Here is a 25,806-nt window from a genome sequence, read left to right on the forward strand (position 1 = left end):
ATCACTGGGAGACAAACATGAGACAATACAAAGTATGGCGTTTACAAAGAATCTGTTAATTGGCAACAGAGGATCCTATTGTCTCCAGAATCTGGGTTCTGAACACTGAGTTTGAGACATGGAAAGGATGCCTCCTCCAGCATTGTGCCTGGGATGGCCTCCTGTGTGACCTGAGCTACACCAACTGGGGGTTTTCCTGGATATGGACATCGGGAACATTTTCTTTTTCAACATGACTCATATGCCCCCTATCTTTACAATCCCCAGACTTCTTCATCTGAGCCACTGTACTCATTTCTTACTTTTTACCATTCCGTGTAATGTTGGTCAAAGCTTCCCAAGTATCTGAAGAATCCCTCATTTTCAGAGGAATGTGAAATTATATTCCCATCTAATTAGAATTGATTTTATATAATGCAGCTTCTGTGTCACCTTGCTTTTATGTTTTGTAGCAACAATATAATAAAAATTCTATACCAGGCCAATAAGGCATGAATGATTTACTGTAGAGGCAATGGAGAACCAGGCAATGTTTAGTTATGACAGGGGAGTGTTTATATTTGAAAAAAAAATAATGCTGAACTCTGCAGATATATTGGAAAAAGATAATACTGAATTTTTAAAAATTCTATTAGAGTGCCATATACTACAGGATAAGCAGAGATTTGGAAATGCTTATTTTATTAGACCAGAAAAATGATCAAATATAAATCTGGACAAACTAGAAAGTCTGGGTAGATATTGGCTCTAGTGACACCAATATAATCACATCCTAGCATCACTTCCAAGTAAGAAGTATCAGAGGATTGTGGTTCCTTCAAATGCAAGCTCCCACACACCAAGACATCCATTGAGAAAATAAAGCCATGCTTTCCAAAGTGTTTAGCATTCATTTAACATGTTTGTTCTTCTAAATATTGCAGAGTAGGATGAAAATTCCAAAGATAAGGGAGTGTAGGACTGAGACAAAGACAACCACAGACGCACTGAACCACACTCCATAATTGCATTGCCCGGACTGTCAAGGAGTAACCCTGAGGTCACAGTCCCCAGTGCCAGGACATGCAATCACAGGACCGGGGGTGCCAGCAGGAGACACGCACACGCGAAGCAGGAAAAGCCCGCGTGAGAAGGCCACTTCAGGTTGCCCCCGTCAGAATAACACACCCCTGGCCTTGTACTCCTCATCCACCCACAGTGGATGGGAAATGGTCAGGTGCGGAACGTTTTCCTCCAGGGCTGTCAGCAGCATCTGAGTTTCCGCACCAAACACAGACTTGTCCAGCCTGGGAAGACAGAAATAAAAGTTTCCTTTGCACATGATCACTTGCCTGTCTGCATCCCGATGCCTCCTTCTCCTTGTCATTCCTCCCTGGAAAGGCCGGGAGAATGTGTGGAATTTGAAGAGAGAGCAGGAATCTTTCCTATTGAATCTGATTTGCACTGAAAGTCCATCTAAGGCATGTATCAAGAAGTTAAGATTTGAGTAAAACAAACAAACAAAAAATTTGAGGTTAGGTGGCAATGAAAACTTCCATTCATTGGATGTTTATATGCCTAGGCACTTTTGTTGTACATTATGCATAATGTGTTTTTTTTAACTTAATATATTATGGACTTTTCTTAAACATACAGAGACTAGTATGATGAATTCATGTACCATCACCAGTTTCAATAATTATCAACATTTACACTTTTCTATTTACACCCCACCCACTTTTGAGAGGTAATTTAAAGTACATGCGACACCCTTCAATACTTCAGACATTCTTTTTGTTAAAAAAAAAAAAATTCCAGGGCAAGACTAATACCATTTTTAATCAAGACATTTTGTTTCAGAAAAATACAGATAGATAGGAGTTATCGTTAGAATAAAATCATACTGATGTTTTTGTTTTGAGACAGAGTCTCACTCTATTGCCCAGGCTAGAGTGCCGTGGCGTCAGCCTAGCTCACAGCAACCTCAAACTCCTGGGCTCAAGCGATCCTTCTGCCTCAGCCTCCAGAGTAGTGCCACCATGCCCAGCTAATTTTTTCTATATATTTTTAGTTGTCCAGCTAAATTCTTTCTATTTTTAGTAGAGACAGGGATCTCACTCTTGTTCAGGCTGGTCTTGAACTCCTGATCTCGAGCTATCCTCCCGCCTCAGCCTCCCAGAGTTCTAACTTCAGATATTCCTAAGTCTACCTTGTAAGCAGCTGTGGTCAAGCATATTGTCTGGAACCGAGTGCCTGGAGCCTGCACGGCTATTTTCAAGGTCTGGGTAAACCCCTCTCTGGGCATGGGTATCTTATTCCACGAGGAAGGGCAATACTAGTGCCCCTTGTGGGCTGCTATGAGGATAAAGTGAGTTAATATACTCTGGTGCTTAAACCTGTGCCTGGCTCTGTGGGATCTCTGTCCACATCAGCTCCAGGACCCTCCTGCCTCATCCTCAGCAGGTCCTGCTCTGACCACAGCCTCCCACCCACTCTGTGCCCATAACTCTAGCTCTGCTCAGTGTCTCACCTGTTACTCTGACACATCACTCCTCCATCCCAGTATAGAATAAAGGGCATGAGGGCAGACAAGTGAGCCATTTTGTCCATGGCCACATCCTCAGCTCCTCATGCCAGCGAACATTTAAATACCCATCCACAGATGTCAAATAGGTACACTCTAAATGCAAATATAATTTTCAGAATATTAACTGCTGCTCTTTATTGAATGTATTTCTGAGTCAAGACTCTGATCAGCCCTTTATAGCAATGGTCCCCAACCATTTGGGCATCAGGGACCGGTTTCATGGAAGACAACTTTTCCATGGATTAAGGAGGCGAGGAGGTGTGTGTGTGGGGGGGGGGCCTGGAGCTCAGGTGATGATGTGAAGCCCATTTCCTAACAGGCCACAGACTGGTACCGCCCTGGGATTGTGGAACAGAGCTTTATGGGACCTCTTCCAGCTCCGAGCTGGTGTTGCACACTCACGGGCAGTGTAGGTAGGAGACAGTGTGTACAGTAGAGCTTTGGTTCTACTGGTGCACGTGTGTCTCCCAGGGGACATTTGGCAATGTCTGGAGATATTTTGATTGATTTCACAATGGGAGGGAGGTGTTGCTGGCAACTAAAGAGGTAATAGAGGACGAAGACGTTGCTCAACATCCTACGATGGACAGGATAGGCCCCCACAACTAAGAATGCTCCAGCCCAATGTCAGCCATTTGCTGAGGTTCACAAGGGATTGACCTCGCTCTGAGGTCACGTGTCACCTGGGGAAACAGCGTCCACTCACCCAAGCATCTGAAGGGCGCAGTGTGGGTGGCTCAGGGACTCACACAGCATCACCACCCCATCATGGTCCAAGGTAACGGAGTCGAGGTTCAGGGTCCTCAGTGTTTTGCAGATGGTCAGGGCTGAGGCGAGGGCTTCACAACAGGCAGAGGTGAGCTGACACGTCTGCAGCCTGCAGAAAGGAGGCACAGCAGAGAAACAGCCACGGCTTTGGGCAGGCTGGACAGCACCACATTGTTCCACATCAGCTCCATGCCTCTGAGCGGAGACTTCACCATTCAGACCAGCCATCCTCAACCAGGGTGACTGTGCCCTGGTGGACAGATGGCAGTGTCTGGTGACATTGTCCCAACAGGGGGATGCTACTGGCAGCTGGTGGCCAGTGGCCAGGATGCTGCTAAACATCCTCTGAGACACAGGACAGCCCCACAGCCAAGAGCCACCCAGTCACAAATGTCAACAGAACCAAGATTGAACAAACCCTGGGACAGCATTTCACATATCTGGTTGTTCCAGATAGACCTATTTTTATAAACCTGCTTCCCTATAATCCTATTAAACCTCCAGCTCTTGCTACTCTTGAAATAGGGAAGCTCTCCCACGAGGATAAAGGCAAACACTCACCCAAGACACTGTAATTTACAGCTCGAATGCTTCAGAGCCTCACATAGCTGTTTGACACCAGCATCTCGGATGTTATTGTTTGCAAGTTTCAGGGTCTTTAGCCTTTCATTGCAACTGAGAACAGCGGAGATGTCCTTACAGGAGACAGAAGTCAGGTCACAAGCCATCAACCTGCAGGAGAAATACACACACACAAACACGTGTGCACTCAGGAAGTCCAGTCTTTAACAGCCCAGGTTGTTCTAATTTATTCACATGAAGCAAGAAATACCCAAGTGCTTCTCAGATGACAATGAAGCAGCAGCGACTTCTCAGTTCTCCCCCTTACTTGCCCTGCTCCACCCCACCCGGCTCTTCCCCTCCTGGGCCTTGCTGTGCTGCCCTCTCAGCCAAAATGCCCCTGGCCCCAGTTGTCCGCAAAGGTCCCTCCTCACTGCCTTAAAATCTAAGCACCAATTCCACCTTCTCAGTGAGGATCGGGTCCCCGATCCCTCTCCACCCACCATGCTCATGATTCTCCACTGTACTGTCACCTGCCAGCACACAGGTGACAGAAACATGGTAGGTGCAGAACAGAGGCTAGGTAGAGGGCAGATGGACAGATGGTAGATGAGTGACAAATAGATGACACATGTGCATGTATATACATGCACACAAATCCACACAGATATGCATATGTCTCATATGTTAGTGTGTGTATATGTCAGTGGCTCTCAGGCAGGCATGACTTTTGCCCTCTGAGGGACATTTGGCAGTGTCTGGAGACTTTCTGGTTTGCCACACCAGTGCTACTGGCAGGAGGAAGAGGGGTAGGGGAAGGAGGAGGAGGCCCCCCACAACAGACAATGAACTGGGCCAAAATGTCAAGAGTGCCAAGATTAAGAAACAACAATGTAAACACACATGCACGCGTGTGCAACCTCACATGCACACATGTGCACATGTGTATATGACACTCCATAAATAGAAGTCCATGAGAACAGGGGTGGTGGAGTGTTTCGTTCACCAATCTACATTATCCACCCAGAAGAATCTGCAGTTCCCAGAAGGAATGAATGATTCTCATGCTATAGCTCCTGTTGTCATTTACTGAGTGCATATTAACAGTCATTGATAGTTTTTCATATGCATGATTCCAACTGGCCATCTCATTTCTTTGAGGTGGGACTACAGTTATCTTCACGTTACACCCGGGGAGAGGTGCATTGCCTGCACAAGTTCACATAGCCCGTCAAGGGCACCCTGGAGTCCAGTTTAGGCCTTTCTGGGGCCAGAGACCCAATTCCAGGGGGACATGCTGTACTTCCTGTATCCTCATAGCACCTTTGGTCAGGACCCAGGTGAGCATGCCACTGCACATTCCTGGAGGAATCACATCCATCATCTCACATGATTACATATTTAGCAGACACAGTTCTCTCCTGTCTTAGTCCATTCAGGCTGCTATAACAAAATACCACATGCTGAAATATGTGGCTTATAAACAACAGAAATTTATTCCTCAGCTCTCTGGAGGCTGGAAGTCCAAGACAAGGTGCCAACAATTCAGTGTCTGGTGAGGGCGGCTTCCTGGCTCATAGACGGCATCTACTTACTGTGTCTATGTGTAGTGGAAGGGGCAAGGGCATCTCTTGGGCCTCTTTATAAAGGTGGAAGACCCCATCCACCCTCATCACCTACTCACCTCCCAAAGGCCCCACCTCCTAATACCGTCACCTTGGGGGTGAGGAATCAATGCATGAACTCTAGGGAGACACAAACATTCAGACAATGGCACTTTCACCTCTCTATTTCCTTCCCATAATACCAATATCCAAAAGAGAAACCCCAACATTGAAGCACATCATATCCAGTCCTACCACAAGTGCTGTATGTTGCAGTTCGGGTGCTTCAGTGCTTCACACAGAGATGCTACTCCATCATCTTTCACAAGATTGGACGCCAGATCGAGGAAGGACAGGGATCTGTTGCATAAAAGGGCTTGGGAGATGTAGTCACAGGAGACATGGGTGAGACAGCACTTCTTTAACCTGCAAAGAAACACACACACAATCTGCCAACCCACGTGGGCTTTACATGGTAATATTCTTATGTCTCCACATGAAAAGACTTTCAAGTTGTTCCTTGTACTCTGCCATCACTTGAGAAAATAAGGAGATTGAAACTTATAGCAGCTACAGAAATATAGAAGAATGAATGTGGGACACAGTGTCCTAACAAACAGTTTCGGGTTCCAGTTCCAAGTCAGGTCACCACCTGCTGAATGACCTTGGACAAAATCACCCATTCTTTGCAATAGAACATACTGATGGCTTTAATGGAACATACTGCTGCCCCGGCCAACCCCCCAGCAGAGGAGGCAGTTCACTCTGCATGTTAGCAATAAGAAGAGGAGACACTAGGATAATTCAGCAATAACCCAGAATGCATGAAGCCCTGAACTGAAAGGAGTCAAATAAGTTCCTTTTTCTTGATTATTTATATGGTCTCCTACCCCAGCACCCAGTATTCCTACAGGGACATCATCCCTCTTCATGATAACCAGGATCGACTGAGCTCCAAATTAGATGTGAGGCATTTAAGGGCTGGTCTTGCACCTCCTAGATTCAGTGTCATGGTGCCTCTATGTTTGTATCCATTTACACAGGAGGCAACTGAGGCATGAAGGAGGAACTCAGGTCTATCTACAGGTTCCGAGTTCTGCTGTGTCCCCCAGTGAGCATTTGATTGCCGGGAGGATCCACGTGAGCATGTGCACTTCTGAAACCTCCCTCAGCGTGCCTCCCCTGACCCACTTACATCAGCGTCTCCAGGACACAGTTTGGGTATCTCAGGGCTTTACACAGCGCCATGATGCCTTTGTTCTTCACGGGGTTTTCTACCAAGGAGAGGCGTTTCAGCTTGCTGTTGCAGATGAGGATGCGGGAAATATCTTCACAAGCGTCACTTGTGATGTTGCACTTCCCCAGTCTACAAGTGAGACATGCTGTGAGATGCCACCAAAGTTTTTGGTGGCTTATGCAAGATTAGTCATAAACCAAATGATGCCTCCAATTCTAATCTTGCCCCTGCAAATCCCTTGTCTGTATTCCTGGCTTTTTGAAAGCACAGACATAATTACGTGGCTTTCCCCATTAATGACTGATGGCTTTGCTCTGAAGTTAGCAAAAAGTCTAAGCCAGTAGTTATTGACTGGGAATGATTTTGCTTCTGGGAGAGATATTCTTGGTTGTCACAACAGAGGACACGAGGGATGCTGCTCAAGATCCCTGCATAGGACAGAAACCCATGGCAAAGGGTCATCTGGAACTCGATAAATCTGATTATCTGATTATTTGTTGATAGTGCTGTAAGAGACAGAAAAGACCACACTGCTTGTCCTATACCCACACACTCAGCATTACACATGTCTGTGACCGGATGTACGGCAAGTTCCCCCTCCACCACAAGAAACATTTCGTCAGTGGACAGCAAGTGAGTGTCGTAAAATGTAAGTCAATCCTGACACTGTCCACGTAAAGTCAGAGTTAGACCCCCAGGGCGAGCGCTCAGTCCTATAAGACTGCCCTGTACCCCAGAGGCAGCCATCAGCCCCAGGCTGGGTTGCCCATGCTTCCCACCAACTGACCTGAACTCCTCCTAGGCTTCGGCTAATTTGCTAGAGTGGATCGCAGACCTCAGGAAAACATGTAAACATTTAATAAAGAAACAGTAAAGGATACAGATGAACCGCCAGATGAGGGGATTTATAGGATCAGGTCTGGGTATCCCCCAAGTACAGGAGCTTCTATCCTAGTGGAGTTGGGGTGTGATGAGTGGACGTGTTTGCCACCCCAGAATCTCTCTGATCTCCATGCTTTTAGGGTTTTTATGGAGGCATCCTCACATAGGCATCATCAATTATTAACTCCATTTCTAGCCCCTCTCCCTTCCCTAGGGTTGGGCCTGAGGCTGAAAGTTCCAAGCTTTTCATCATTGCCTGGTCTTTCTGGTGACAGCTCCACCCAGGACCCCACCAAGAGTGGCCTCGTTAGAACCAAAGACATTCTGCTCGCCAGAGAAATTCCAAGGGACTTAGGAGCTCTGTGGCAGGAACCAGGGATGAAGACCAATATACATATTGCTTATTATACATCATAATATCACAAGTGCCAAGATTGTTAAACAGGGTTCTGAGATTTCATGCAGCTTAAAACTGACCGGCAATCAGGGCCCTGCCAATTTCTTAAAGTCAGTCTCACCCCACGTCCAACTGCAGTTGACCTTTGAACACCATGGGTTTGAACTGCCCGGGTCCACTTATACATGGATGTCCTTCCACCTCTGCCACCCTGGAGACAGCAAGACCAACCCCTCCCCTTCTGCCCCCTCAGCAGACTACTCAATGTGAAGATGAGGAGGATGAAGACTTATGATGTCCCCCTTCCACTTAATGAATAATATGTTTTCTCTTCCTTATGATTTTCTTAATAACATTTTCTTTTACCTAGCTCACTTTGTTGTAAGAATACAGTGTATAATACATACAACATACAAAATAAGTGTAAATATGTGTCCACGTTGTTGGTAAGGCTTCCAGTCAGCAGTAGGCTATTATTAGTAATTAAGTTTTGGGGAAGTCAATGGTTATGTGCAGATTTACTACTGCACATGGGGTCAGCACCCCTGACCCCCACATTGTTCAAGGGTCAACTGTAGCCGAGTTACATGGCTGCCTTCCAATTTCTCTTCTCCATCGTACTTAAAGATCAATGCACGTGGAAGTCGGATGCATGGATTCTTTGTTTCTCCATTCTGATATATTTTTTTAAAAAGCTCCTGATTCTTCAAGCCTCTTTTGATTAAAAGTATAATGGGGATCTGTCCTCTCAGACCAGGAGGAAATTAGAGAAAAAATGGAGCAGAAGCAATATTTAAAGATATAATGGGAAAATGTTCTCAGAAACCTGTGCAAACATTCATCCACAAATATAGGAAGCTCGGTGAATTTTTTAAAGCAGGATAAATACAAAGAAATACAAAAAACCCACACATGATTGGGGGGGGGGAAATCTTAAAATTAGCAAGAGAAAAGACACATTAAACAACATTGCCTTCAATTGGACAAAATACTGATGACTAAATTTAGAAAAAGTTTGGAAGCTAAAATATACTAGAACTGCATCTTTAAAGTGTAAGAGAAAAAAAGAGCATTAACATACAATTGTGATGTGTGAAAAAAATCTTCAGAAATAAAATCAAAAGAAAAGCATTTTCAGTCCCACACATGCACCAGTGGTCGTCTGGTTTCCAAAGACAGCTACTGTCATTCAGGTGAGAAAAAGTGGGCATTCAACAGTGCTCTGTGTTCATATGGAGAAAAAACTTCATATCACACAAAAGCATTCATTCAAAGTAGATCATAGCCTCAATTCTGCATGGTAAAATAAGACTTTCTGAAAATACATAAAAAGTTATCTTTATTACTTTGGCCTTAAAAAATTTCTTAAACAAACATAAAGGCATTCAAACATAAAAAATTGATAAATTAATTTTGATAAAGAGCCTCTCCTTCATCCAAAGACAATGTTAAAAATGTGAGAAATCAGGCCACGCAGAGAGAAGAAATTGACAATGTATATATTTGACATAGAATTCCTTTCAGAATATATTTAATAGAGAAAGCATCCATCAATCAGTTAAAAAAAAGACAACCCAGTAAAACAATGAGCTTAACCAGCACATCAAACCAGCACATCACAACAGGAAGACCAAACAGTCAAACTTACCAAAAGGTGTTTAAATTATTGGTTGTTAGGGAAATTCAAATTAAATCCACCCAGATATTGCATCACAACTACAATGATTAGAATTTAAAAGATCAACACCGTTGAGTATAGGTGAGGTGGTGGTACTAGTAGAACACTAGTATGTTTCATAGCAGTATAATCTAGTAAAGATGTTGGTAAACTCTTTTGTGAAATCTACTAAAGCCAAAATACACATTCCCCATGACCCACTTCTGGGTGCATGCTCAAAAGAAATGTGTGCTTATGTTTATGTCCCGAAAAGTATGTACCAGAATGTTTATAGCGGCTTTATTCATGATGGCCAACCATTGGCAATAGCCAAAATATTCAACAGCAGGATAATTAAGCAGATTGTGGTATATTCATACACAGGGATAACATTCAGCAAAAACAAAAGATGAAAAAAGGAAACTAAAGACACGAGAAAAATACCCAAATCTACTACTACACAAAACATTATGAATGCCAGAAATGTTAAGCAAATGATATTGATAAAAAGCATAAATCCTATATGATTCCATTTCTGTAAATCTCAAGAACAGGAAACATAATTAAATCTAGAGCAAGGGAAGCGTGAAAACCTAGGAAACAAGATCCTACAAGGAAGAGGCCCTTGTTGACAATGTACAAGGAAGACAGCCACGGAGCAGGTACAGACACCATATTCTCCTGGAGGGCTCTGGACACCAGTCTCTGGGAGAAAATATGAAAGAAAGGCCGGTGTAGTGGCTTCACACCTGTAATCCTAGCACCCTGGGAGGCCGAAGCAGGAGGATAGCTCGAGGTCAGGAGTTCAACACAAACCTGAGCAAGAATGAGATCCTGTCTCTACTAAAGATAGAAAGAATTTAGCTGGACAACTAAAAATATATAGAAAAAATTAGCCGGGCATGGTGGCCCTTGCCTGTAGTCCTAGCTGTTCAGGAGGCTGAGGCAGAAGAATTGCTTGAGCCCAGGAGTTTGAGATTGCTATAAGCTAGGCTGATGCCACAGCACTCTAACCTAGGAAACAGAATGAGACTCTATCTCAGAAAAAAAAAAAAAGAAAGAAAAAGAAGAAAGAAAGAAAGAAAGAAGATTCTTTTACCAGGGTGAAAAAAACTGAGTTGTTGGAAGGTGTGGGGAGATTTCACAATAAATACAGGAATCTAATCATAGGAAATTAGACATCCTTATTCAATAAAATTCTTAAGAAAGAAGGAAATGTAATATTTAGTATTAAGTTGTACTTTACTAAAGTTTTAAAAAATGCTAAGTCTAGTTTTACTGGAATTTTCATAAAAACATTTTTTAAAAACAGCTATATGTATTAGATTAGTAAAATTTCCCAGTTTAATAACATACTATTGTTTGGTAAGATGTTACCCTTGGTGAAAGCTGGGTGATTGGTACATGAGACTTCCCTGTACTATTTTTGTAACTTCTTGTGAGTCTATAAAAATCTTTTAGTAAAATGTAAACAACAATGGCAAAGTAGAATGGCTAGTGTAGAAAACCAGGTATTCGCCAGAAAGGTATCAAGACACACATAAAGTAAGGCAGTGGTATCCACAAAAACAGTTGTCCAGGGCCACTGTATACTACTGGATGGCTTTTGCCCAGTACAAGGGCCCCTGGGTTGATTTAAGCAAATAACCAGCCCACTCTGTTAGCCAAGCTGACCCCTCCCACCACCAGAAGAGATGCGTCACTTTAATGCATCCTAGAGCACTTCCTGGGCTTGCACTACCAATGTTTTGAACTAGGTAATTCTTCGTAGTGTTGGTGGGGAAGCTGTCCTGTGCATTGCAGGGTATTGAGAAGTATTGCTCACCTCCACCCACCAGATGTCAGTAGCACCCTCCCCGTTCACTTGTGACAACCAAAACTGTCTCCAGACATGGACATCCCCTAAGGGACAACATTGCCCTTGTTGAGAACAACTGAGTGAGAAAGAACTTGGGTTTGAAGACCACCCACCTCCAGTACCAAACTGAAGTAAATCAAGAAAACAGCTGGTTTGCTCCAAAAGGCAACATTTCCAGCTGTAAAATGTCTGTGATTCACTCCTGCTTTCCATAGATTATTCAGTTCTTATATTAATATATAAAACCCTGTGCAAATGGCATAACTATGAAATGGGGCAAAATACTAAGGGGTTTTGTAAGTTACCCTGAGAAAGAGTAGAACGGAAAAAAAAATTGCCATGATATGGAGACAGCTTGAATGATGACTGAGATTGACAGCAATTCTATATGCTCAAACAACTCATACGTAGAACCTGCCTCTTTCTCCTGATCAGTTGTGACACATGAAATTAACCGAGTGTACGTGAACCCGTCAATTGTGTTTGCTGTGGTTACGGGAAAGAGACAATGAACTGAGAGAGACGAGCATTTCTCCTGGTGGGTTAATGACTTGATTTTGTTTATTGCTGCCTCAGTGACTTCTCTTTGTTCTCTCTGTGGAGGAATGGATTGGCCCTGCCTATAAATCACCCAATTGGGATAGGGGAAGCCCAAATAATTTTAAAAAGGAAGAAATTACTTTGGGCAAGTCCCTTTCCCTCCAGCTCAATGTTGTCATCTGCCACAAATGATCACACTTGTGATCATTTACATGCTTTTTAGAGTTCCTATGAATATCTTTAAGAGGGTAAACAAAGTTCCAGTTTTAGCATGGTTGGTTAAGGGCAGAAACAATAAGCCTCAGGTAAGGCGTCCCTGAGATGGGAAAGGTGGAGCAAATCTTCTGAGAGGAAGCCTTGCCCACTAAAATCCATTCTCACCTTGCTAGAACATCTGGGAGATGGAGGTTGAAAAGACAAAAACACGAAAGATGAAGGCTGATGCAATGATCTCCAGCAAAGAAAATGGGTGTATTCAAACCGCAAAGTTGACATGAGGAAAACATACCATTAGGCATGGACGATTCAGAGACTTACATCAACTCTTCCACATTGCACATTGGGTCCCTCAACATCTCACACAGGTGCCCGACATCAGTGTAGGACAGCCTGGTGCCATACAGGTTCAGGTATTTCAGATGAGGGGTATGAATTGCATTAAAGAAGTCTGAAGTATTTCCAAAGTTAGATATATAAGAAAACCTGCAAAGGATAAGGAAACAGAGTCATGCAATGAGATCCAAGCGCCCACAAGACACCTGTCATATGATTCTTTCTGCTTTAAATGCTTAGTCTCATTCCACTGCTTTTGGAATTCTGGTTATTCCTGCCTATAAATGATTTCTTGCTGGGATCTTCAGGCACCAGAAAAGTACAGGGGTTCAAGCTGCTTAGAAAAAAAAAAAAAAAAGAGTTCAATGAGGTCTACTGTTTACTATCCATGTGGGATCTTTATAAATTCATTTCTGAGTTAGTCTCCTTACACAAAATTAAGAAACCATTTTCAGGGTGCATTCATTCAGCACACATTTACTGAGCCCCTACAAAGCTCTGGATTTTGCTAGATGCTGGAGACACCAGGCTAAACAGCAGAGATGTCATTTCTCCCATTGTGGAGGTTTAGTCAACAAGCATGCTTTGTGCTCTGCAGGATCACCCCTAGCTTTGGTGACCTGCTGGGAGGTCTCATGTGACTTGGAATATAGTCATACTGTGGCTGTGATTTATTAAAGTGAAAAGACATGAACCAAAATCAGCAAAGAGTAAAAGAACCTGGGAAAAATGAAGAGGAAATCAGGCATACGCTTCCAAGAGTTCTCTCCCAGTAGAGTCACCAGGATACAATAAATTCCTCCAGCAACAAATTTTAACAACACACATGAGGCATTGTCTACCAGGGGAGTTTATTAACCACTTCAGTACCAACGTCAACGATAGTCGACAGCCACAGATGAACACGCACAGCAACTTTAGCCGACAGCCATGATATGACTTTTCTAATTTTTCATTTATCAAAATAAAATTGTGAACATTTAAAAATAACGTAATGAAAACATATATGTATATGTTACCTATTCTGATTTACATTACAAGTAAAGCTGCCTGTAAAGTAAAACAAGCTTTCGGTGCTTTAAAGCTTTCCTCATCACACAAGAGCAAAACGGATTCATCGTCAATGCACAGCACAAACTATCATGCGGACTATGAGTGCCGGCTATGGGCAAGGTTTCGCAGCCGGTGAGTGCCGTACCGAAGTGGTTAAAGACTCAGTGTGCAGAGTTTTTACTGGGGGCTTGTCACGTAGGCATCTTACGCCCAGCATGCGCCAAAATTCAAAACTCACAGAAGGAAGTGAAGCATTCATCATAAACCATGTTGTTGATGCAGTTTAGGAAGAGTGAACCACTCCTATCAGTTAAGGGGCTGTGAATTCTCCCCCAAATCCAAGTTTCAAGACACCAGCCTCCTTTGATCAACCTAGCACTCAGGCCTCTGCAGGGTCAGGAGTGTTAAGCCTGTGGTGTTAACTCTTTTCTGTACAAATATATCAGTCCATAATTAGACATGAAATAACTGTTACCAAAGCATAGAAAGTGTTCCATGAAGAGGTGACCTTTAAGCTGAAGGAGCACTTAAATTTAACCTGAAAGCAGTCAGCTTGTGGGGATGAAGAGAATACCATGGCCCAGGCAAATCAAGATAATCAAAACATCAGGGAATTACTGTGCTCCTCTATCCTTCTGGTACGTTATTTGTATAAAGGTTACAATAATAGGATTGTTACCAGTATTAAAAGAAGCTAAAGGAAATATTGCACAAAAAGCAACCAGCTGTCTGCAAAAGAAATGTTTTGTAACTGCTACATATTCTGTATGCTTATTTTTATTATGTTGCTCTTTTACAAATTTGAGGCTATTTTCTGATCTGTTCTCAGCACCCTTCCTCCTCCTTTACCTGGGAAACATGTATTCTTGATCCATCAACATCCACACATCCTACCAGGACTGCTCTCTTTTCAGATCTCCAACAGGACTTTATTTTACACATCACTACACTTAACACACTGGATTACAGCTCTGTGTTTATGTGTTAGTATCTTTTCCAAAAAGCCCAGAGTAGAGAGAACAAACCTTTGCTGTTTTCTTAAAGCACATGCTTATATCCAACTTACCCCAATTTCTGGAGTTTGCAAGTGGGCTGAGCCAGTGCTTCACAAAGAATCGCCTGGGAGCTACTGTCGAGGCTAGAGTTTTCTATGTCTAATATCCGCAAGTCCTTGCTGGTTCTCATCACTGAGCAAAGATTATGCCAATAGGTGAGCTTCTTAACGTCACTATGAGAGAACAAAGACTGTGATTCTCCAGTGGCTAAATTCAATTAAAAACATTCTCTAAACTGGCAGAACACCATTACCAAAGCCCTTCAAAGCTGAACAGGAAGGTCAGTCAAGTAAACAGAGTCAACATAGCTTTGTGGTTAAGAAAGTAGACTCTGAGGCAAGAGGAATTGGGGTTGAACCTTGGTTGAACCACTTATTAGCTACATGACCCTGGGCAAGTGACTCAACCTCATTCTTCCTCTATTTCTTCCCCTTTTAGGCAAGAATATTTGATTGTTATGGGAACAAGTATTGATATTTGGTGATCTTTTCACTGAGCAGGGACCTATATCCAAAAACGTTGTGATAGATGGTATGCATTTGACAGCTAAGGTATGAGCTGGTGATTTGAACCTAATGAAAGAACCAAAGTGAAATAACAAGAGGGAAAGTCACATGGAAAAAAATTCAGAGGACACCGGGCACAAGCTTCCAAGAGTCCCCTCCCAGTGGGGCCACCAGGACACAATACACATGCTATGGAGGGGAAAAGTACAGTCTTGAAAACAATAAAACCTGCCTGCCTTTTAACCCCACATTGGCCCTAGAAAGTAGACACAACTTTTATTCTTCCTTTTACAGAAGGAACAATTTCAAGAAGTTGTGCTCATAGTCGGGCAGCTGAGGAACGGCAGTGCTAGGGCCCCAGAGGAAGTCTTTCCGACTACAGCGTCCATGTTGTTAAGCCCAGAAGTGCAAGGATTCGAGAAACACCCATTGCACGCTGCAGCAAACCACAAGTATGGAGTGTGTGTGTGGAGGTGGGGAGATTAATAGACTCACTTTGAGATGAATCTGGATTCGTCTGGAAAGATATTCTCCATACACAGGCGGAATTTCTTCAAATTTTGACAACGCTTTATGCAGAATGAAGCTACTACCAAGTGTTTCATATTACCGATATAAACTATGACGTCTTCAAAGAAATTCATCACTTCTGTTACAAAATCTTTTTCATGGGTTTCAAATAAACCATTGAACAATTCCTGAAAACCCAGTTCCTGATCGGGATCACACTGACTTAAATATTTAAGGCACTGGGTTATTTCCTGCTTTATGTCTTTTGACAGTGGAAAACCAAAGGATGTCTCCAGCATGCGGATAATTTTTTCTGTTGAAATTCCAAACACGAATACCCCCAGCTGGGTCAAGTGGACTTGACCTCGAGCGACACTTGCTGTTATAAGCTGGGTTACGCTTCCAATGGCCGGGTTAGGATTGTCTCTGGGAAGTTGGAACAAATAAAACATAGCAGCACAAAACTCTTGGATGGACACGTGCTTGAAGGTGAAGCAGTCACCGTTCCTTCTGAGAAGTGTCATGTCCACCCACATTGGGACATCAGATTCAGACACCCCATTCCTCCTGAGGTCCTCAGGGCAAAACACAAACGTGTGAGTCCATATCCCCTCTGCAGCCAAAGCACACAGGCTTTTTAGCCCGACTCTGCTCAGCTTACGGGGGCTGTCCCCACTTCCTGCTTTGAATATACTTGTTATGAAGGACACATACAAAGAGGTAGTGGTTTGAGAGTCAATTGCAAGGTCTTCTCCCCTCTCTAGCTGCCTTTTCATACAAGTACAGACCAACCAGCACAGGAGGGGATTTTGGTACGAGGTAAACGGTCGTTTAATACCTCTCAAAAACCTTAAGGCTTTGGAGGCTCTATTCTTGTCGCAGAAGAAGTGGTGGAAATACAGTTTCCTTTCATGCTCAGAGAATTCTGAGACAGTTATGAGTGTTGGATGATGCAACAAGAAATAGTTTCTCTGCATAGCCACTGTTCCAAATGCAAGAAGCAGAGAGGAGGCCGGAAGCAATTTTTTCTGCAACAAACTGCTCAGGATAATCTGCGTTGGCTGCCGCTGCCTCCAGTCATCGCACAAGTCAGTCTTCAGTTCCAGGTCAAACTTCAGTTCCTCAAAGCCATCCATGATGAACAGGACTCTCTCTGGCTGGGAAAAAACATCTTCGATTGTCTCTGAAGACTCAGGCCAGTCCCTGGAGAGGAGCTCCACTAAGCTTGTCTCTGCAATACAGTTCATTTCGTGGACATTGAGAAAGAAAACAAATGTGAATCTGTCCTTCCAGAATTTTCCTTCTGCCCATTCCAACATCACTTTTCTTAAAAGGGTCGTTTTTCCTATTCCTTGAGGACCTCGCAAAACTATAGTGGATGGTCCAGTCTTCTGGGCAGAATACATATCCACATATTCGTTCCTCCTGGTTTGTTTATAGAAATCCTCAGGGACTTGAAGACAGGTTTCCTTTTCCCATATGAGATGGAATTTTTCCTTCATATGCTTTCTGTATGGGCTTAGTTTATCTGAGTTAATGAGAACAGAATATGAAACAGTTAAAAACACACTCCTTCTTCTCTACTCTTCAGAACTAATCCTACAGACTTACTGGGACACACATGTACAGACTGGTATACACGTCTGGATACCCAGGCTGGTTAACTTAGTTTTGTTAGGACCATGATCTATCTGAAATCATGTCCGCAGAAGCATGTGACCAAAACTGAAAACCCACCTTAGAGTTCCAGGCTGTGGCAAAGTGTGAATGTGTGGAAATTATATTTCAAACTGGGAGAAGGGACCGTATCTCCCCAGTACAGAACCCATCAGCACCACCATTGCCTGGGAGTCTGCCAGGCGTCAGGGCTGAGAATGCCACTACGCATTCTGTATATTTCATCTCCCCAACAATCCATCACGATCCATTCTATTCCCACTTTCAGGAAAGTGTTGGGAGAGTTCATGTGAGTTGACTAACTTAGACAGAAGAATGAATATTAGGGGACAGTGTCTGTCTACCCCATCTCTGTCTGACTTGAAACCATATGCTCTGAGTTATTTGTATGACACCATGCTGACTGTACTTAATTTCAGAAAAGCACCCCTGAACCATCATCCTTTCAACCTGCCCTTACTGCATACCTTTCATGCTCAAAGCAACAAATTGTGGGAGGTAAAATAATAATACAAATGTAGTCAAAGACCATACCTTGCATTAAAGAATATGCACTGCAACAGGTGACCTAAGGCACATTTGCAGGTAAAGATAATGCAGGGAATACTGTAACAGGAACCCAAAGACATCTCCCAGAGCAAATGGCCTGTTACTCCAGTAATTATTTAGCAAGGACTCCCTGTGTAAAAGGAAATTTTATGTGGCCTTTACACAAGTTGAGATTTGGGAAGCTTCAGGTCACAAAGTGGAAACTAAAGGAGCTGAGACTCAATTTCTTCATTCCTTTAAGAGCCCATTTCCAGTTTACCCACATGGAGATTATTGGAGTTCTTTCTGAAAGGTAGATTTGGTGATGCCAAGACCAGCTTAGCTGCCATGAAGGACTTCCTTTCCTTCTCACACAGAATTGATAGGTCCTCAGAATACTCCCGCTCCCTCTCTGCAGGGACACCTGTCACCTGTGACATGCCACACTGCTTCAAGCCTCCTTGAGTATTCTCATGCCCTTTCCTTCTACCCAAGCATGTTTTAGCCTTAAGATGGGAAATTACATTTTCAAACCCAACCCCCTGGCTGTCAGGTGTGACCACATGACTGTATTCCAGCCTATGGATTGTGAGCAGAAACAAAATGTGAATTTTCAGGCCTTGCCCAGAAAAATTTCCTGAGCACCATCCCCGTGCTGTTTTCCCTGACACTAGCATAACGCAGGCAGCCCAACAACTAGGCCGTGTACTCAAAATGGAAGAGCAAAAAGTATGGATGGGGCAAGAGTCTTTGGGTCACCTCTTGGGGGTGAGTGACCCACACCAAGGAAGAACAACTGTTGTAGATTTCCTGTCCCCTAAAATACATTTCTTTCTTGTTCACATACTTCATTGCAACCAGTAATATTATAATAACTGAGATTTGAGTGTTTCTGTTAAAATACCCAGTGTTATTCTGACTACTAGAAACAAATCCAACTCTACCTTTAATTCTCAGCCAACTTTGCCATCCTCCTGCAACAGTAACAGAAATGAAGACCTCACTCCTTTACTTATCCTCTCATGACAGTTCACGTATACTGCTTACATAGCAATGGCTTTGGTGCCTCTTGATAACAGTCTGTCTCTTAGGATGGTGATTTTTAAGAACCAGGATTGCATTTTTAATCCGATATTTGCGGTGATGTTATATCAGGCCCAAAGTTAGAAACTTGGAAGAGTTTAACTGTATTGATTGCTTCTAAAAACTGGCCTTGTTTCTATAACCTCCCCCTTCTTTATGCATTCTCTTTAATTAAACTGATGCAAGCAAGTCACCCATTAGCAAAATACAATTGCATGCAAAGTTTATCTAATTAGTGATGAGAAATGGAAAAGGGAGAAAAGTTAAAATCCTTTTCATTTTCAAATTTCAGACAATACGCAAATCCAGAAGCAGACCACGAAGGGGCCCTAGACTCACACACAGGGAGGCAAGTCCCATCTCACTGACCACCTGTGTCTGAGCACCACAGAGGGGGCGGCGCCCACTTCTGTCCCCAACTGTATCCCTAAAACCTACCACACAGGAGTCACTCTTGCCTCTGAACAGTGATTTTGACTTTTTACAAAGTTAATATTACAAAAGTGTTTTGAATTTAAAACATAAAGAGAAAGGAAATAAAGGCATTCTAAAATTTTATTGCACATCCAGGATCCTGGTTCAAAGTTCGGTTTGTGTCTGTATCCTTCTGCCTGCTGTTTCTCCCTACAGCCGAATCACACTGAATGTACTATTTTGGAATTTGGCTTTTGACTGAACAACATAGTATGGGCATCTTTCTAAATTCATGCACGTTTTCTTCGTAAAACCCTCTGTTATTTAATTGAATGGATTTATCATTATCTTATCTATTTTCTATATTTGTCCATAATGAACCTTTGATGACAGTCAAGATTTTTTGAGACAAAATTGATAAATGAGGTTATTTAAAATTAATAATTTATAATTAATTATTCATGGTACACTTACTATGTACCAAAATACAGGCACCTGAGATATAATAATCAATCAAAGAAAAATCCATGCATTAAAGTTTTTGTATTAAAGACAAGAAAAATGAAGCCTTGGATTCCTATTGTTAGAATGCAACTCAGTTTGCACTGCTTAGTGACTTAGGACAATGTATTTTTCCTTTCATTCTTTCACAAGGAATGACTGAGGTCATATTACAATAAAAATATTCACATAATATTTTAAAGTGCAGCAACTAAGATTTGGGGTCTCAAGTGCAAAACTCTCAGTTCAGACAATGACTTGGTCATTTTTTTATCATCTGCTAATAATGGCTTTTCTGTGGATGAAAAGTCTCCCAAAACAGGAACCACGATGCTAAAGAAAACCACACCACAACACTCTAAACTGAATAAAATATCCTCAAACATGCATTTGGGTATAGGAACAATATCTTGAACTAGAAATACTAACGCCAAGATGAGAAATGGATAAAAAAAAAAAAACACACACACACAAAAGGTAAGGTGGGAATTGATAGAATCAGAGAGATAGTGGGAAAAGACAACAATCACATCAGTAATGGAGACTAAATTACAAGATGCCATGTGGAATTACAAGGCTCGAAGGAAAAATTAATGAGAGACACTGAAGGAAAGTAGGAAATCAAGCAAGAAAATGCAAATGATATTTAAAAATATGTAAAAAGGATCAGAAACAAAGTAGATTACATGGAATTCAGATAGAAGAGAGCCAACATCCATATTACTGACATCCCTAAAGAGAAAATCAAAACAATAGAACACAGCTAGTAGGTCAAACCTTTATTTAAGACATTCTCCAGAAATAAAGACAGACTCAAATCTACTTATTAAAATGGCCCACTATGTACCAGGGAAAACTGGCCCATAACCATCAACTTTTAGATATCTAGTAAAACTATTAGATTTAAAATTTAAAAAAAAAAAATCAGGAGTTTGAAGAGAAAATGAAGGAAGGGAGGGAGAAAAAGAGGGAGGACATATCAGCAAATAAGTGGATGGGCATCACACATTTCAACAACAGATAAGTAGTTAGGAGCAAGCAGCACTAGAGAAGAATTTTCAGAAAACCCAAAAAGGGGAAATGTTAACCAAGAATACTGTATTCAGCCAAGCCATCCATCAAGTTCCAAGTCCATAGAAAACACATTTCAATGTTCCAGAACTCAGGAAATACTGTGCACATGCCCTTCTTAGAGGATCTATGAGGATGAAGCTCCTCCAACAAAAAGACATTTGGGTGAATGTCACAAAAACTCCTCCAACCGAAGGACATTTGGGTGAGCATTTCATCAGTGGCAGACCTAAGACCAAACCATGGGTGGGGTCTTGGGGTGAAGAATGCTGTATCCACCTTATATGTTCTGACAAAGCAGGAAGAAAGCACTAGAAATGTGGGAGGAGAAGGGAAGGCTATAAATCCCATCCATGAGTCAATCAGAACTGGTTTGGAGTCATATGTCACTTTTGGAAAGGTCCTCTAACATAGGGAGCACTGATCAGGCTGCCATTTTCTCATGTGTAAACCTCTGTTGAGCAGTGATGTGAATGAAAGGACATTATGCACAAAGGATGCTTCCTATAGTACCCAGGACATAAGCTCTCTACCATTATTTCCTAATATCAGGATACTGCCTAGTCCCTAGCACTTGTCTAGTCAAAGGGACAGGCCACTCCCATCCTAGAACTCCATCTCAGCAGACCTGGCAATGAAGGCACTAGCTCCTAGGTCATCTCCTGCAATAGAAGTGACACAGCCTGGGGCATAAACACGGGGAGATACTTAGATGAACAGTACAAGTCAGGACCCTGTCCATGCCCAGCTCATTGAGGGCACATGAATGACCAGCATTGGCTCGTGACTCTTCTACTGCCTCTGAGGCTCACATTGACCCACAGAACATTCTCACCTGATGGGGGTGGCCAGCCCTTCAGCAGTGATATCACCTTCCTGTTGAGAAGCTTCAGTGAACTAGCCATGCCCCCGGGGCCCCTGCCCCTCCACCCTGCACTTACTTCTCATCTCTTCCTGAGCCTTTGTCCAGAGGTCTTTCCGGTTGATCTGTAGAAACAGGCTCAGTGTCAACTCCCATGCCTGCTTTCCTGGGTAATGCTTTTCCAACAGCTTTGCTAGATCTTCTTTGGAAGCCTTCTTTATGTCAGGCCAGGGGATTGGCTTGAGTTCAAATTTCAGAGGTTCTTGCTTGAGGAGCTCCTTGAATTTCCAAAATTCTTCCTTTCTGAGCTCTGCCAGGTACCACAGCAGGCCAAAGTCAGAAAAGAAAGATTCAGCCATCATGTCCGGGGACTATGAGCTCAGACTTTCCCAGAGGAAAATGAATCTTCAAAAGAGAAAGAAGAAATACCTAGAAAAGGATGACATGATTACAGAGCTATGTCTCAGCAGCCTGAGTGCCTGGGCAGCACCGATGCCGGGCATTGCTCATATCGAGCACGCTCAGCCTTCTGGGGAAGAAGCGTCATCCTCCTTCAACTTTCTGCACGAACGCATGTGAATTCAGTGCTAGCAACTTAAAACGTAGTTTATGCTTAGTCAGATGTCAGGAGTGATCGTAACTAGCTAAAGCCATAATAAAGCTCTGAGGTTCCTCAGTGGAGTCAAGGAAGGGGAAGTCAGGATGTTTCTGTCCCTGTGCCCTCCGCCGTGTGTCTGCAGGGACACTTCTGAGAAGAGCTGGATGCTGACTGTGTGACTGCAGGAATTTCCATCTAAAGTCCAAAAGGCCCTGTGATACTGACTATTCCTTGGAGTAGAACCATTTCAGTTCTAACTTAACAAGTAATGAGTACTTTTTAAAAATCAGAAACCTAAAGGTGTGTCTTCAGTGCATGAAAATGTGATGATTCCCCGGAAGATGGCTACATGCAGAGGATTGAAACTGGATCCCCACCTCTCACCTCTTACAAAAATCAATTCAAGATAGATAACAGACTTAAACCTAAGGCATGAAACTTTAAGAGTCCTAGAAGAAAATGTAGGGGAGACTCAGACATCAGCCTAGGTAAAGAATTTATGAAGAAGACCCCTAAAACAATCACAGCAGCTACAAAAATAAATAAATGGGACTTGATCAAATTAAAAAGCTTTTGTACAGCCAAGGAAACTATGATTAGAGCAAATAGACAACCTACAGAATGGGAGAATATATTTGTTCTCTACACATCAATAAAGGGATGATAATAAGAATCTATCTAGAACTCACAAAAATCAACAAAAAATCAAACAACCCCATCAATAAATGGGTAAAGGACATGAACACAAACTTTTCAAAAGAAGACAGAATAATGGCCAGCAAACATATAAAAAAAATCCTCCTCAAAATCTCTAATCATTAGGGAAATGCAAATCAAAACCACAATGAGATATCACCTAACTCCAGTAAAATTGGAGTTTATCAAAAAATCCCAAAGCAACAAATGCTGGCAAGGATGTGGAGAGACAGGAACACTCTTACACTGCTGGTGGGACTGCCAGTTAGTGCAACCTCTGTGGAAAAGAATTTGGAGATACCTCAAAGAGCTACAAGTAAAACTACCATTTGATGCAGCAATAGCACTATTAGGCATCTACCCAAAGGAACAAAAGTCCTTCTATAATAAAGACATCTGCACTCGAATGTTTATGGTAGCACAATTCACTATAGCAAGGATGTGGAAACAACCCAAGTTCCTATCAATCCATGAGTAGATTAATAAAATATGGTATATGTGTACAATGGAATACTACTCAATTATAAAAAACAACAGTGATCTAGCACCTCTTATATTTTCCTGGATAGAGCTTGAGCCCATCCTCCAAAGTGAGGTATCACAAGAATGGAAGAATAGGCACCACAAGTACTCGCCATCAAATGGGCACTGACTGATCAACACTAAGGTACTCACACAGTAGTAATATTCTTTGGGAGTAGGGGGTTTGGAGGTGAGTAAACTGACAATTGATGAATGAGGTGAGTGTTTAAGGGGGGTAAAGGGCACATCTCAAATCATGGTTGGGATGTGGCAAAGTCATAACATGCAACCAAAATGTTTGTAACTCCATAATTTCCTAAAATAATAATTAAAAAAAAGGCAGAGAGCTGTGGCTGGGAAAAAAATTCCTAATTTCTAAAGGAAAGCAGGAAAGGCTTAATCCAAGGGCGCTGCTCTGGCTTTGACACGGCAGCCGGCAGCCGCGGGCAGAGAAGGGAGCTCTGCATGACATGGTCAAGGAGGTGCATTTCAGACAGCTCTGCAGGGCGGCACCCGGAATAAAGAGCAAGGACAGGAGGGACGTCCAACCAAAGTTCCAGAAAGAAAGAATGACATAAACCATGGAAAAAGTTTTCCAGATCTGGAAAAATGATTTGCATTTTCAGGATAAAAGTGTTTGTCAAGTGTTAGGGAATAAGAAAGGTAAACAATTACATCATATTTAACTTTCATAATTTCAAAAATGAGAAAAATCTAGAGTCTATGTGAGTTTCGTCTAGTTGCTGCAACATAATGGGAGCCCTATTTGCAAATTTAAATGTTTGAGTAGTCACATTAAAAAGAGTTTAAATGAATAGGAGAAATATATTTTAATAGTATATTATTTAACCTGATATCTAAAATATTAATTCAACATGTAAGCAATTTAAAAAAAATCAATGAAATATATTTACATGGTTTTATACATTATGTCTTCAAAATCCACTGTGTATTTTATAATTACAGACTATTGAATTTAGATGACAAATCTTTTCATTGGAAATACTTGATAATTTTGTATAGCATTAAATAAGCAGTTGGGAAAAATAAATTCTCATACCCTTGTCATTTCATACATACATAAGCTTCCTAATAACTAAATCAAGCATTGGTTTTTAAAATTAAAAATTTGCATTAACTAAAATTAAAAATGCAGTTCCTCAGTCTCACTGGCCACACTCTAAGCTCCCGATGATCACGTGTGGCCAGCAGCCATTACGTTAGAGCAGGTCTAAGCAGTTACTGACAAGCACCGTGATATTTCGTAAGGGCCACAGCACTCAGGCCATCGTAGTGGACTGAGTACCATTTTTGTCTATGAGAGGATTAGAGTCAATTTGTGAGAATCCTTACTGGTGACACTTAACGTAAGTTGACAGTGCAAAGAAGCACTCTGCAAAGTATTTAGAGTAAATAATCACTGATCCAGGCTTCTACCAAGTGGTGTCTTTCATTCAAGCACAAGGGAAAAATAAGCCATTTCGGACATGAAAATACTCACTGTTTATCTTCTTCAAGTCTCAGAATCACTGGAGGATACAACCAAACAAAGAAAATAATTAATCACAAAGTTTTTTTGTGGAAGACGACAAATCATGGGGAACAAAGGAAAAGAAACAAAGTAGCTTCTGTTGAACATGGAGGTATAAAACAATGTAAGAATAAAAAGCACATCAAATGAATGCATAGCTTATGGAATTAAAGCAAACCCATGCAACTGCAGCCAGACCAAGAGGGAAATCGCAATCCACGTACTCCATGCTTCATAGCTACACCCTGCTCTCAAGAGATTACCACTGCCCCAACACTGGGTGAGTTTTGCTATATAATCCTATGACTTAGATATTTATTCTAAATAATACAAATTGATGTCATACAACAACTTTTTGAAAATAAAATGAGAAAGTCATTTCTGTCTGGCTTCCTTTGGTTGGCATTTTATTTGCAAGATTAGTTCACGTTGTTGCATGTGGCTATAAGTGGTTCCATTGTATTGGTATATAGTATCCCACTGTTAATATTTGACCATTTATTAATGCTACAGTTGACTGGCATTTGTGTATTTTTCTCATTTTCAACTAGATAAATGATGCTCTGAAGAACAAGCT

General features: G+C 42.1%; 1 protein-coding gene across 1 annotated transcript; it reads right to left on the bottom strand.

Annotated features, from left to right (window-relative positions):
- Positions 1-1,153: 1,153 nt before the first annotated feature.
- On the bottom strand, positions 1,154-22,241 carry NLRP9 (NLR family pyrin domain containing 9). The gene is made up of 9 exons (XM_012749516.1): positions 21,962-22,241; positions 15,732-17,274; positions 14,742-14,903; positions 12,608-12,772; positions 6,695-6,865; positions 5,755-5,925; positions 3,896-4,066; positions 3,273-3,443; positions 1,154-1,286 (listed from the first exon to the last, which is right to left on the bottom strand). Exons 1-9 carry the CDS (start codon positions 22,239-22,241, stop codon positions 1,154-1,156), a joined length of 2,967 nt encoding a protein of 988 aa, XP_012604970.1.
- Positions 22,242-25,806: the final 3,565 nt, after the last annotated feature.

The sequence above is a fragment of the Microcebus murinus genome, chromosome 32 (assembly GCF_040939455.1).
Source record: "Microcebus murinus isolate Inina chromosome 32, M.murinus_Inina_mat1.0, whole genome shotgun sequence".
Taxonomy (NCBI): Eukaryota; Metazoa; Chordata; class Mammalia; order Primates; family Cheirogaleidae; genus Microcebus; species Microcebus murinus.

Excerpts from the sequence above, each read along its gene's own strand:
- NLRP9 (XM_012749516.1), bottom strand. The coding sequence starts at position 22,241 with ATGGCTGAATCTTTCTTTTCTGACTTTGGCCTGCTGTGGTACCTGGCA. Across the intron at positions 5,926-6,694 it reads TGTGTCCTGGAGACGCTGAT|GTTAAAGAAGTGCTGTCTCA; the intron begins GTAAGTGGGTCA and ends GTTTCTTTGCAG. Across the intron at positions 1,287-3,272 it reads TGCGCCCTTCAGATGCTTGG|GCTGGACAAGTCTGTGTTTG; the intron begins GTGAGTGGACGC and ends CTGTCTTCCCAG.